This window comes from Sinocyclocheilus rhinocerous, unplaced genomic scaffold (genome assembly GCF_001515625.1).
Source record: "Sinocyclocheilus rhinocerous isolate Xijiao unplaced genomic scaffold, SAMN03320098_v1.1 scaffold633, whole genome shotgun sequence".
Classification (NCBI taxonomy): Eukaryota; Metazoa; Chordata; class Actinopteri; order Cypriniformes; family Cyprinidae; genus Sinocyclocheilus; species Sinocyclocheilus rhinocerous.
The window spans coordinates 655,212-668,719 of NW_015654568.1; the positions used below are offsets into that span (position 1 = coordinate 655,212).

General features: G+C 37.5%; 1 protein-coding gene across 2 annotated transcripts; it reads left to right on the top strand.

Moving 5' to 3' along the window:
- Positions 1–7,131: 7,131 nt before the first annotated feature.
- LOC107717672 (proteoglycan 4-like) lies at positions 7,132–11,709 on the top strand. Of its 2 annotated transcripts, none has more exons than XM_016524503.1 (8): positions 7,132–7,558; positions 8,346–8,454; positions 8,607–8,734; positions 9,175–9,273; positions 9,387–9,583; positions 9,902–9,965; positions 10,062–10,124; positions 10,565–11,709. In XM_016524503.1, the coding sequence occupies exons 1-8, from the start codon at positions 7,322–7,324 to the stop codon at positions 11,381–11,383; spliced, it is 1,716 nt and encodes a 571-aa protein (XP_016379989.1). In that variant the 5' UTR covers positions 7,132–7,321; the 3' UTR covers positions 11,384–11,709. The 2 variants fall into 2 exon arrangements, with proteins under 2 accessions (XP_016379989.1, XP_016379990.1); XM_016524504.1 differs by having other exon boundaries at positions 9,411–9,583.
- The last annotated feature ends 1,799 nt before the right edge of the window (positions 11,710–13,508 follow it).

Genomic DNA, 13,508 nt, shown 5'->3' on the forward strand with positions numbered 1-13,508 from the left:
ATCACAAAAATTAAATACGAATTCAAAATAAAAACCTAGTGTACTTTGTACGCTAACATGTACGCGGTATTTTAGTGTACAGCATGCTGTCAAAACAGATGCATTAGCTCTTTAACCTGAACTCCTTATGGCTCACCGAAGGAAACTTTGGAAGATTTGTATTATAATACAGGCTATGTGGGATATACTTCTGTAAACATAGCCCTACGGAACAGTATCACCCCTATTACCAGGCCAGATACACTCAGTGCTCTTTAACACGCACATACTACATTCCTCCTGTCCCGCCGGACAGAACAAGGGGAAAGAGGGAAAAGGGAAACGCTTTTTTTTTCACATCTTTCCATCTTAATAAATTCTCTTTATGATCGCAGCTCTCTCAAGAAAACCAAGCAATGGTTAAACAGAAAGAAGTGACCTGCAGGGTGGAACGCCTATCAGGCAGGCTGAAGATAGATCAATGAAGGGGGGCCATTGGAAGAAGGAGAGCCGTGTGCTGCTCTACAGTCAGAGAGATAGGGTGGGATTTCACAGGCTGGCAGCACATGCTCTCACCACACTGAGAGCTGAAAGACGTATAGTATACGTGTGTGTTTGCAGTAGAAGGCCATGGCGTCTTGGGACTGTCGCTTTTGAGGAAAAGGCAAGGTAAGACGCCTTTTTCCCATAATATCCTGAAATTATCCCGCTGTTGCACATGTATGTTCAGACAGGGCTCGAATGATAGATTTCGAAATCGAAACGTGCTACGCAAAAAGTGTTTAGTGCATGCTGTACAATGTTACTTCAATGTAAACTGTACGTTTTGCAGATTTGCTCATTTTATTTATTTTTCCCCCCGCAAAAATTATGCTTTGTCACCATGGGCCCCTGGCCCATATGGCACTGCCAGTAATTCAGTTGATTGCAGTAATGCATTCATTGATTGATCACTGAAGCCACTACTGTACAAGCACATCTGCTCACTTCAGAATGAAATGAAAACGAACATTTGTTTTTTTATGAAATAATACTGATAATATGACAACACTACAGCTACCACTAATAATATCTTTTAATATTATATTACTAAATATTTTTTTATTTTAAACCCTTAAAAGTAAAAATGAAATTAATTAATTGATTCCGCCCTCCGCATGCTATAGGTCAAATTTTATTTTCTAAAAATGTATTCGTTTTATAAAATATAGGAATGTGAATACATTAAAATGCAAATTTATTTGTGTAAATTAGACGTTTTAGACTGCAATACATGTTTTTGGCTGGTGGAAATTGTCACAGGTACAGCTTCAAAAACATACATGGACATGGTGTGTAAATGTGCAAGTATGTATTACTGTGTGCAATATACAGTATAGGTTATGTTGTAAAGTTATATGTTAGTAAGATGGCGCCGACGCTGATGGCTGCCTCCGTGGCGTGCTGGAACATTTGTTTGATTCTAGAGTGGTTAAATTTAGGCAGGGGGGGCGATCACAAAAGGCTTCTTTTGTCTGTAAGCTATCACTAATTAAAGATGACTATTACTCTAATTACGAAAACGTGTAAGACGTCCAGAGTACCATAGTAGGAAAACTTCAGAGAACACAATACAACAGTCCTCATTAATGAGACAAGTGCAACACCATGGATCCTTCTGTCAAGGACTGGTCATATTGTCTTTTTTTTTGTTTTCAATTTTCTACCAGACAATATGACGACAGAGGGGGGTCCCAGGCCACATCCACTGCCAGAGAAGCTGTTCCACTTTTTCAAATTTTTTTTTTTTTTTCCTCTCGCCCTCTGCCCCTGGAGGGAAAGTATTTAGGACTTTAGGTCTGTGACAAATAAAAATGTCATCCCTGCTCAAGTCTGCTGTGATTGTTTGTGGGCAAACCGGTGCTCGGATGTCTTGAGATGTTGCCTTACAGTGAGAGGAGATGCTGGGAATGGCTCCATCCTCTTCACATGCCACCTTTGGTCAAGCCCAAGTTCTGGAACACCGCTGGCCTTTCCTTAACAATACCACTCGCCGCACAGGGAGTCCCCTCGAACCCAGAGCTCAAACTAATTCACATAGAAACACCATTGTACAGTAAAAAGCCTTTTGAATACGACCACCAACTGACACATCTCATCTCAGTTTAAGGGGGGAGGAACTGGAGAAAAGTGACTCAAAAACAAGTAACAATGAAAACGAAATGTATCAAAAATGGAACTGTGTAGAGTTGGCATAGTGGGAAAACAGAACAAAAACTAATTCCTATATTTTTTTAAATAAAACAACTGTGCTTTTGGAAAACGTCAATGTTAAAAAAACATTCACCACTAGAGAGTTCATGGGAGGGGCACGTTTTTGTTTTGAAACAACCAATTTTGAAATACAAGGTAATACATGCTGGATTAGGCTGAAACTGTAATGTTTTCTTGCATTCTTTAAATATATATATAAAAAAAAAAGAGCCATGTTCACACCTATTTTAAATCTTTTTGTCAGAAAATATTCACGGAGCACAAAGCAGATTGACAAAAACCTTATAGGCGACATTTGTAACTCAGTTTATCGGTTAAACATAAAAACTGCAAAAATCATTTCACTTTTTGCAAACATAATTATAGAGCCAAGGGCAAATGTTGTTCCACTCTTTAACCCTTTTATTTCCGACATGGACCAACCATTGTTGACCTAGTTTTAACTAGTGAAAAATAAATATATTAACATGTATTTGAAATACATTTATTTCATGTTAAGTATATTACAAATATATACACATATTTATGTGCTTAATAAAAATAATAATCTTAAATAAATGTATGCGCTTAATAATAAAACCCCTGCAATTATAATTTTTTTGTATACCAAACCAGTATACTTGATGTCTGCTAAATTGGAACAACAAATTTTGTACTTAATGCACTTTAATTGTGCGGAAGTAGTGCTGAAGTCCAACTAAAGATATACTGAAGTATATTTGATTGTGCTAAAGTGGAACTATTGCAAGTATACTTCAGGTACACTTAAGTGCATATTTTGCACTTAAAAAACAATATTATTGAAAGATCATTCAATTAAAACACATTCTAGGCTTAATATTAAGAAATGTGCATTGGGCACATTGCTAGCGAACCTGAAGCATGACTTTGCCTGTTCTCTTAGCTGTATCTATCAGCCTTGAGCTCTTTCCCTCTCCCTCATTCCTTTCTTCTGTCTTTCTCAATTTGTTGCAGTGTTCAGGGGTGTCAAAGGACCCGAGCTGTGACTCTAAAGAAGAGCCGGCGAGTGGGACATACACATTGGCCGCTCTGACAATGCCGGCTCAGGTTCCTGTGAGTTTGCCATGGCGACCAGTGGGCCCTGACAGCAGCGGGGATCACGGTCTTGCAGAGGAAGGGTGTGTATGTGTGTGTGTGTAGTTGAGGGGGTGTGGGGTTATTGGGGGACACACGCCAGATGCCTTGGGGAGACGCCCTTCAGCTCACCAGCTGGGAGAGGCTAAACTGCCCCTCACGCGACGGTTTTCGGCCTTAACGGATTAGAGTGTTTGTTTACGGCACACTTCGGCTATCATACACTCACCAACACAAAAACAATGATAATATAAAATAGCGCTTTTCAGCTGGTTTTGTTTCAGGACACAGATTTTACAGTAGACGTGATGTGGTGGTGACACAAAACTGTAGCAAAATTGCTTATCGTATAAAAAAAAAAAAAAAAGGTCTTAAAGTTACCAATCGAATCAAAATGGTCAATTCTTATTTATGGAGTATTGGAATTTTATTATAAATTAAATTAATTCATAAATAAATACTTCCCCTTACATTCTTAATAGTAAAGATTACAATAGGGGTTTTCACAGCGATGCCATAGAATAACTATTTTGGTTAAATTTTGAAAAAAAAAAAAAAACATTTTGGTTCCCCAAACAACCTTTTAGCAAAAGTTTCTTAAAAGAACCATTTTGTTACTTAAAGAACATTTTAAAAATACAAAGATCTTTTTTTCCGCTCTAAAGAACTTTTTGTGGAATGGATAGTTTCCAAGGACTATTAAGGTTCCTCATGGAACCATAGATGCCGATTTTTTTTTGGAAGTGAAACAATAATTTCATCCCTCCAACAACCTGTAATTCACATGAGATTGAAGAACGACAATGATCTAATCGGTTCCCGATGGACAAAATTAAGTCCCACCCAACATTTTTTTTTTCTCATTCAAGAAGCCATTTCTTTTGGATATGTGTCAAAAAAAGAGCAACTTACGTTATGCTTCATGCTGACTTTAAAATCAAACATTGACATTTATCAATATTAGCCTAAACAATAATGACATAGACTGAACAAGAAAATTGTTGTTTGATATGTTTGATGAATTTGATAGTTTCATGCTCCCAGCATTTAATAATTCATGCGACTGAAACACAGCCGGTGCAAACCATGTTCATCCTGCAAACTATATTTAATATAGTCTACGATGCATTTAATTTACCTTGCAAAATTTCATTCATGGTTCTCGAAGATAAGAGCATTTCATGCAAACTGTCCATGTTAGCATCCCTACCAAAATTCTGCTAAGTTTGATTTTGAAGACAGCATGAAACAAAAATTTACTGTATCTATTTGCATGGTATCAATCTTATTGTGAATGTAAACAATTCACCAGTGCATTTTTTTGACCTCATAATTAGAATGTCACAATGTAACCATGGTGACGTATTCCCTCCCTTTACAATCTTCTGCAAGCTCCAGTCCAATCAGCAACTGATGGATATAACCAAGTCTCCACTCTATATTTTCTGTTTTGATAATCCATTATTACACTTGACTGTGCGTCACAATATGGAAGAAAAGATCTGTTGCTACTTCTGAGACTTTAACAAAAAAGATATGCAAAGCCTTTTTCTTTTCCTGCCTAAAAATTACAGCAAATGTATTTTGCATTTAGCATTGTTTTGATTCTGCCACATTTGATTAGAATTGACCTGCGACCTACTTTTGGGTCGCAATCCACCATTTGAGAACCGCTGATAATGCTCAGTTTAAACCCAACCTCTTTGTTATTGACTAGCATCACAACAAAGACGCAATGGACCGACTGGGTAATCTCTGCAGGCAACTGTGATGTGATTTCAGTCTCACATTGACCTGTAGGGGTTGAGTAGTCTGTTTACACCCAAAACTACATCAGCTGCACCTGAATCTGCCTTATACTTCAATACTACATCTCTGCTAATCTCAATGCTAAAATGCTAATCTGTTGTTGTGCAATAACCGCTTCAATTTACACCAAAATGATCAAACATGCATCTTATACTGCACAGAGGAGCTAAAGAAGTTCGTAAATGTATTACCATCTCTGGGACGCGAACATCTGCGCGCACCCTTCTGGAAGACTCCGGTACTGGCGGCTGAGTTTTGGCATAATCTCAGCTGGCAACTGTGAGTAGTGTGTCACCCCTCTCACAGGCGCTGCTGGGGTTCTGTCACACTCAGCACTCGCACACCATGACGAAATAACACTGGTCTCCATCGGACAGAAGAGAGCAACCTGTGGAAAAGAAGTCAAAGTATAATAGAGTTACGCTGAAATCTGTGGCAAGGCTGAAATGTAAATGTTTAAAGTGTTTGTTATTCATTCACAATATTATTAGCTCACAGACCAATTCCTTACTACAAGCCATCCCTTCATCTGTGAGAACTTTCTGATGTTGGTGATACTGCATCAGGAACTGATTGGATGATATCTAGGAGCCATCAGTTCTTGATGCACTCCCTTCAGCATCGAAAGAGACACCCGCATGTCTTTTAACTTTTACAATCCAGTACATGGATGTCAGTGAGCAGTATTAAAGTGTAAGTGAGATGATACTGTAATTGTTTTGAACAGTTTAGATATTAAAGATGCTGAATGTAATTACCTATCCGCTAGCGGCAACAAACAGAATTTATAGGCCTAATCTGTTTGTTTGAGCGGCCAGATATAGTAATGTTGCTGTATTATTGCTGTGGTTATTTGTCTTACTTGTAGAGTTAAACACATCATATGACACATTGTACATGTTTTGTGCTTTACTTTTTCATAAACAGTTTTCCACTGTTTTCAATAAAGTTATACTTTACATTTTTTCTGAATATAAATGATCTCTGCTCTTCATATGACACCAGACCTTTAATTTTAACTAAGAGACATACAGTCAAACCAAAAATTATTCAGACACCAGATATAATTTGTGATATTTTTTTACTAGTGGGTGCAGGACACTATAGTTTATTATAAGTGAGGATAGCAAAATAAAGTAAACTGTGACATATTATACCCAAAAAGTCTTCATACAGTGAACTATAAAAATTTGGGACCAAAAACTATACAGACACTTTGACCTGACCATGTTTTGCTTGAGTGTTTTTTCTTTAATTGCTAATGGACCTTTTTACACCACAGACTGAACAAAATTAAGAATTGCTTGTTTATTGGTTGACCTAAAGTGGTATTATCTAATTGTGTACTTAAATTTAACAGCTGACAGCTTTTAACCGAATTCATTACTTTCTATCAAAGTTATCTGACATTATCAAGATTTTTGTTCTGACACAGTTTAACTCTGAGTTCTTGTCATATTTTATTACCATTTTCTAAACTATACCGAATAAACTGTAATAATGTGAGACATTTTGAAGGTGTCTGAATACATTTTGGTTGGACTGTACCATTGTTCTTGTTTTTATACATACAATAGCCCCATAAAGTATTCTAACACAGTTAGCCACACTTAAAATGTCAGAATCTCACTGCATTAGAGGATAAAATATCTATAAAAATTGGTTTTGTTTTGTTTTTAAATGCCATTTCCCATGCCATTTGGTTAGGCATTTTACATTTTATTTAAGAGTGGCCTCGATATTATGCCGTCAGTCACAGTTTTTGCCTGAGAAATGCTTCAGCGCCCTCTGCCGGTTAACTTCATTCATTGAAACACTCTGAGCTGTAGAGGCCTGTTGAGTAAACATTAAAATTCTGAATTTTTATATAGTTGAGCCTGGTTGGTATATGTAATACAGAGAAAATACATTTTATATTAACGATTGAAATAGCAAAAAGATACACTGCATCTGTCACGAGATTAACAACTTTTAATGAGCGCTACAAGTAGCGTGTGCTGCTGTTTATTATCCTAGTGGCCACCCAATGCCATTACCACTGATCAGCACATGTAGTAACTCCGCTTCACTCTGCTTGAGGTCACTTTTAAAATTGTATGCAGTTTGAGAGCGTCAAGATCGTAGCATTGTCCTTCAAACAACATCAGTTGAACAATTTAAGAGTTGAAAAACACCGGCAGCTCATATGAGCTCGAAGGGAGGCAGAATCAAACGCACCAAAAATGTGCGTAATTTGGATTCGCATGATGCGCCTTCACTAGCGCGATCAATAATCGATGAGCAGCCAAATATTATACCTGCCGGGCGACAGTTAGAGAGGACACCTCCATCCAAAAGTGAAAGAGTAACAACAAGCCCCCCCAGCAAACCAGATGGTTCTCCAACGAGTGAACAAGTGGTCAAAGATGAGCCATGCGGCCAGGTAAACAAACAAACAAACAAACACAACGATAGTATTGTATCAGTGGGCCATTCGTGTTTCTCATATACAAATACAAATGTGTATGGATATATAGCTTTTAATACACATATTTTCTTTTCGTTTATTCCTTTTTATCATGGTAATATTGTGGCCTGTCCAAATGTCCTGAATATTTTGGCCTCATGCGTTTCCAACATATAAGAAATGGATTGATAGGCTAAATCCATATGAGCAAAATTTGAATATTATTTCTACTGTGGCATAAGAATAATTAAATAACTCTGAGATTAAACAAACCAAAAAATATTATGTCTGAATATTTGATATTATTAATAAAATAATGTACTGTAATAATATATTATTATAAGTCATAATTATTAAGGATATTCAACGTTGTAATTTTTGGGAGTCTTGTTTAATTGTTAAGCTACAAATTTCTCACTTGAGAATGAGAAAAGTTTAATTATTAATCAAATAATACACTGTTGTTGTTTTTTTTACAACCCCACCAAATTCATTTAACTTATTAAATTGGCAGTTGTCGATATCAGTCAAAAAAGAAAACTAAACATTTACATTAATAAATATGAAATGAAAGCTAGAATTCTCTCTCTCTCTCTGGTCTTTCAAAATTTTAAATGTATTCATTTTGCTTAGGATGAAAGTATGCAATTTATTAAAACATTTATTTTAAATGTCATGTATTTAGTAATCACTTCATAAAAGTTCTTAATGAGTTCAAATTTCTTTTCAAGGAAATAACTAAACCTACTAAAATCTTTCCAAGGAAATAACTAAACCCCTTTCTTGCAATGGATCAAATGAAGTTCTCCAGCACCCTAAAGTTAAAGATGAGAGGAAGTCGGTCAGGAGGTCTAGTTCTACCGCTGCATCAGGTGATTTCATATACTCACTGACATAAGTAATCATATTCACACATCTCTCTATGTTCTTATATTTGTTAGTAATGGTACCGCACCACATATACTCACTGTTTCTTGTTCGGTATGATTTAATTGCTTTAATATTCACTCTCATGACTGTCCAGCAACCCCTGGGAATCCTGATCCTGATCCTGAAATCTTCATCCAGGGAATGCAGGGATACAAATGGACAGACACAGACCTGGAGTTTGTCTATCAAACCAAATGGAAAAAGCGAGTTCAACAGGCACAGGTCAATGAATGCATATTTTTGGATGGAATATTAGTGTACTGCATAGTATACACTAACTACTGCATACTATTTTAAAAATTACTACATGTTATGCAGTGTTAAACATTTCCAATTATATCAATTGCTGTCCAGTTATCATCTCAGAAAAATCTCAGCTTAATTGCCATATGTTTATTCCAATATTTACATCAAATTTTGTTTAAAACCACTGCTTATATTACTTATTAATTTGCATATTGAAATTTGTGCAAATATAGTAGGCCACCTGCTATTATGTACACATAGAAATTTTGCATATTGCACACGGTGTACATACAAAATGTCACATCCTCCTTATTTTCCCATTTATGCTTAAACTGATCATTGTCATTAACATTTCCTTTTCATCTTGAGAATTAAATTGAACCAAGAGGACATTTTCATGACAATTTGGTTTACAGCAAGAGTTAAGCGACTTGCAGAAGTCTCTGAAGAGCATGAAACAAATGCGGGACATGGGCTTTGCTGCGCTTGACAAAATACAGACAGAGCTTTCTAAGGTAATACATGACACTTTTATAATGCATTTTGTCACTTCATATCCACCATTTTCATAATGTGATGCTTGTGAAACACCTGTCGGATCTCAATATTTGTGGCTCTGGTGTTTGAGGTGGCGTCGTGTCAACGTTTACAGCAAATTTCCATGGAAATACTTCTGAGGTCCCTGAGCTCTAGTCAGCTGGAAGGGCTTGATCTTAAAGCTCTCCTTGCCAAGCTAAAGGTTGCTGATGTGCACTGCACTACTGCTGAGGAGAAGGCAGAGGTCAGCAAACTCAAGACAGAGCTGGAAAAAGCACAAGTATCGAGGTATTATCCAGACAGCTCGCACACAATGAAAGAATGGCTTTTCTAGTGGTACTTACCCATGCAAAACTCACTAGCATGATGCTAAAATGTTGCCATGTGGTTGCTGGAGTGTTCTGGCTGGTTTCTTAGCCCCAAGTCTTCTGTGTCCCAACTTGTATGTCTGTAAGATGTTTTGCCAGTTGTATTGTCCACCAGAAGAAAACCGTTTGCTCAGTCGCTAATTTATCAGTTCCACATGTCTTCTCAACATGCTAAAGTTGTTGCTGCAGATTAGCAGTGTTTAGATTTTTGATACATCTACATTAATTTTGTTTGCAGAGAAAAGGAGGAGCGACTCATGAAGGACATTGACAGCTATAAGGAGAACATCAAACAAATCAAGGTAACTGCTAGCAATAGCACATTCTCAGTCATTGCTGGAAATGTGTATATTTTGAACGTTTCGCACTTAAGATGATCCTTTTTTTTTTGTGGGAAGGTAAACGTAGATACGCTGAAAGCAGAAATATCTGCTCTGGAATCCCAGCTGTCCGGTAAAGAGGTTAGTGGATCACTTTTGACTACCGTTTGCTGTGTCCTAGCTGATACTTTTAGTACTTAGCAGACATTCAAACAGAATGAAGGCCTGTTACGACAATGACAATAACTATAATGGCAACTATAATTTTAATAATCATTCTAAATTAGAGGAATTTTCCACACAGCTGTAACGCTACCAGAGGAATTATATCATTGGAAACACTTATAGAACGTTATTTTCCAGCTAATGAATGATAAAAACATTGACAGCCAATCAAAATCCACCTGACTTTGAAGAGTTTGAGCAGTGGCAGACGACAAAACTGCAGCGCGCGCTTATATAACAAAACATTATCCTCCGTCTATGAGAACGCTAATATAGTTATCGCTCTTGGTGTGAACGGGCCTTTAATTTATACCTACACATTTTTTGTCAATGAAATTTGCTTTCGACTCTTGTAGGAGACACCACAGTCAACTAAACCACGGCGAAAAGGCCACAGAGGCACCAAACCCTCTACTGCCCCTAAATCCCCTAAACCCCCTTCAAACCCCAAACTTTCCACCTCTTCTCCTGCTCCAAAAACCTCCAAAGCTCCTGCTGATCCAAAAACCTCCAAACCTTCTCATGCTCCAAAAACCTCCAATGCTCCTGCTGATACAAAAACCTCCAAACCTTCTCCTGCTCCAAAAACCTCCAAAGCTCCGGGTGATCCAAAAACCTCCAAACCTTCTCCTGCTCCAAAAACCTCCAAAGCTCCGGGTGATCCAAAAACCTCCAAACCTTCTCCTGCTCCAAAAACCTCCAAAGCTCCTGCTGATCCAAAAACCTCAAAACCTTCTCCTGCTCCTGCTCCAAAAACCTCCAAAGCTCCTGCTGATCCAAAAACCTCCAAACCTTCTCTTGCTCCAAAAACCTCCAAAGCTCCTGCTGATCCAAAAACCTCCAAACCTTCTCCTGCTCCAAAAACCTCCAAACCTTCTCCTGCTCCAAAAACCTCCAAACCTTCTCCTGCTCCAAAAACCTCCAAACCTACTGCCACCCTGAGAGCCCAGACTGCGTCCAAACCTCCTGCCTCACCTCCTACGCTAAAAACCTCCAAAGCTCCTGCTCCAAAACCCTCCAAACCTACTTCTGCTCCTCTTGCACCAAAACCCTCAAAACCTCCTGCCACCCTAAAAGCCCAGACTGCCTCCAAACCTACCACTGCCCCAGAAGCCCCGGAGGGTGATGTCAGAGGCCTCCGCCGCTCGAAAAGAATCGCTGGTAAGAAAAAGTAGTGAAGAATCTACTCAGAAATGCTCCTGATCAGTTCATTCCTCCAGCTCAGGAAGTTGTCTTCATATGTTCTTACTCCCATTCAGGACAGACCTCTTTTTGAAAACGTTTTAATTTGCAATGATGTAATTTACAGTAGGCTTTTAGACTTGGAGAGAGTAGTTTGGTGCCCTCTAGTGGATATGTTGAGTTTAGCATTTAGGGACACTCAATGGTGGAAATCAGATGTAATTCTGTCTAATGGTATAACCACACATTAATGTAGTTTTTTCGATACTCCACATGTTAAGAGTTTTTTTCTTTGGAGATGAATAAACATTTTTTTTCAACCCTCTATAAAGCCATCTGGGTTGTGTGTTGTAGAAGGAACATCTGAGAGTTGTCATATTCAGTGTTGGGGAGTAACTAGTAACATTACATAATTTAATTACAAAATAAATGTAACCGCAATAAATATCAGCTGTTTTAACAAATTTTAACAATTTACTCCTGGAGCCATATTGAAATTCCAATATCTCAGGAACTGAACCATATAGGGCCTTAAAAATGAAGATACCAAAAGGAAAGTTTCTTAAGACCCAATATCTAAAAGGGCATTAAGATATCTTCAGTACTTCTTGAGATACAGGCATGCAAACTTTGGATGAAAAAATTGAAAAGTGCTGTTTCCCCATTTTTAAATGGTCACCATTGGCACATAATGCTACAAAGATTGCTAAAGTCAACAGATTTCACTAATAGACCTACCAATCTCTGTGTAAAATTAACATTATGATGCTGCCGTCTTTCTGAAGTCATTTTTAACCTCCTGTAATTTGACTCTGAATCTCAGGTGAAAATTGCCATTTTGACCCCCCCTCTACAAAATAGTGGATTACTCAGTAAATATTCATCCATGACATTTAATACTCTGGCTTTCAACACTATACTTGGCTGTCTTTCTTCAGAAAAAATATTAGCAAAATCAAACATTTGAGCCGGGGACCTCTGGTTGAGTTGACACGGAATAACCCTACAGTTACTTATGAAAATGGTAACGATTACAAAGGGGGTTACATCTGAATATTTTCACACGCACATAGATTTGATTGATTTCTTTACCAAATTGCATCGACTGCTATAAAATATGAGACACCAATGTTTCAGGAGTTTAGGACATATGCTTATTTGATAAGTTTTATTTCCTGTTTGGGTTGATGCACATATATGCTTTATTTTTTTTTAAGATTAACTTTTTTTCCCAAGGAATTGTTAAATGCCAATGTTTCCTGTCACAACTATGCAAAAATTAGATTTCAACAAATTTGAACTATATCATAGCTACTATTTCTTGTTAAGATTTTAAATCTGTATTTAACCTCAGAACGATCTCAAAGTAAGAAGAGGTGCTAAAGTCTGATTTTGTTTTGGCTGCTTTAAAATGAAATGATTATTTTAATTCTAGTGAAGAAGGATTTTGAAAGTCTGACAGTGATCAGTGTTGAGTGCTACTGTAAGGTTAACCCTGCCTGCTCTAAATGTTTCAAAATGATTAACAGTTGAAAACATTTATTTGAAATGTACTCAAAAAGTAATCCAATATAATCAGTTACATTAATAAAGTAATTGAAATAGTTACACTATTTGCTGTTTGGTTGCTACTATATTCTGTGTGGTTTCTTGGACCTTGCTCGATGGTTGCTAGTGTGTTACTTAGTGGTATCTTGAGTTTTCTGTCTAGTTTCTAGGGTGTTGCTTGGCTGTTCTGGGTGGTTGCCAGTGCATTACTCTGTGATTAAAGGGGTCATATGAAATGACAATGCTAAAATAACATTATTTTGTGTATTTGGTGTAATTCAATGTGTTTACGTGGTTTAAGGTTCAAAAAACACATTATTTTCCACATACTGTACATTATTGTTTCTCCTCTCTGCCACCCCCTCCCCCCCTTTCTGAAACGCGTCAATTTTTACAAAGCGCATCGTTCTGAAAAGCGCGGTGTGCTCTGATTGGCCAGCTATCCAGTGCATTGTGATTGGCCAAATACCCGAATACCTCAAGTGTGGAAATGTTACGCCTCTTACCATATCTGGAAACACACACAGCGTCTCCATGACATGGCAACGATACTACAGCGAGTTAAACCTT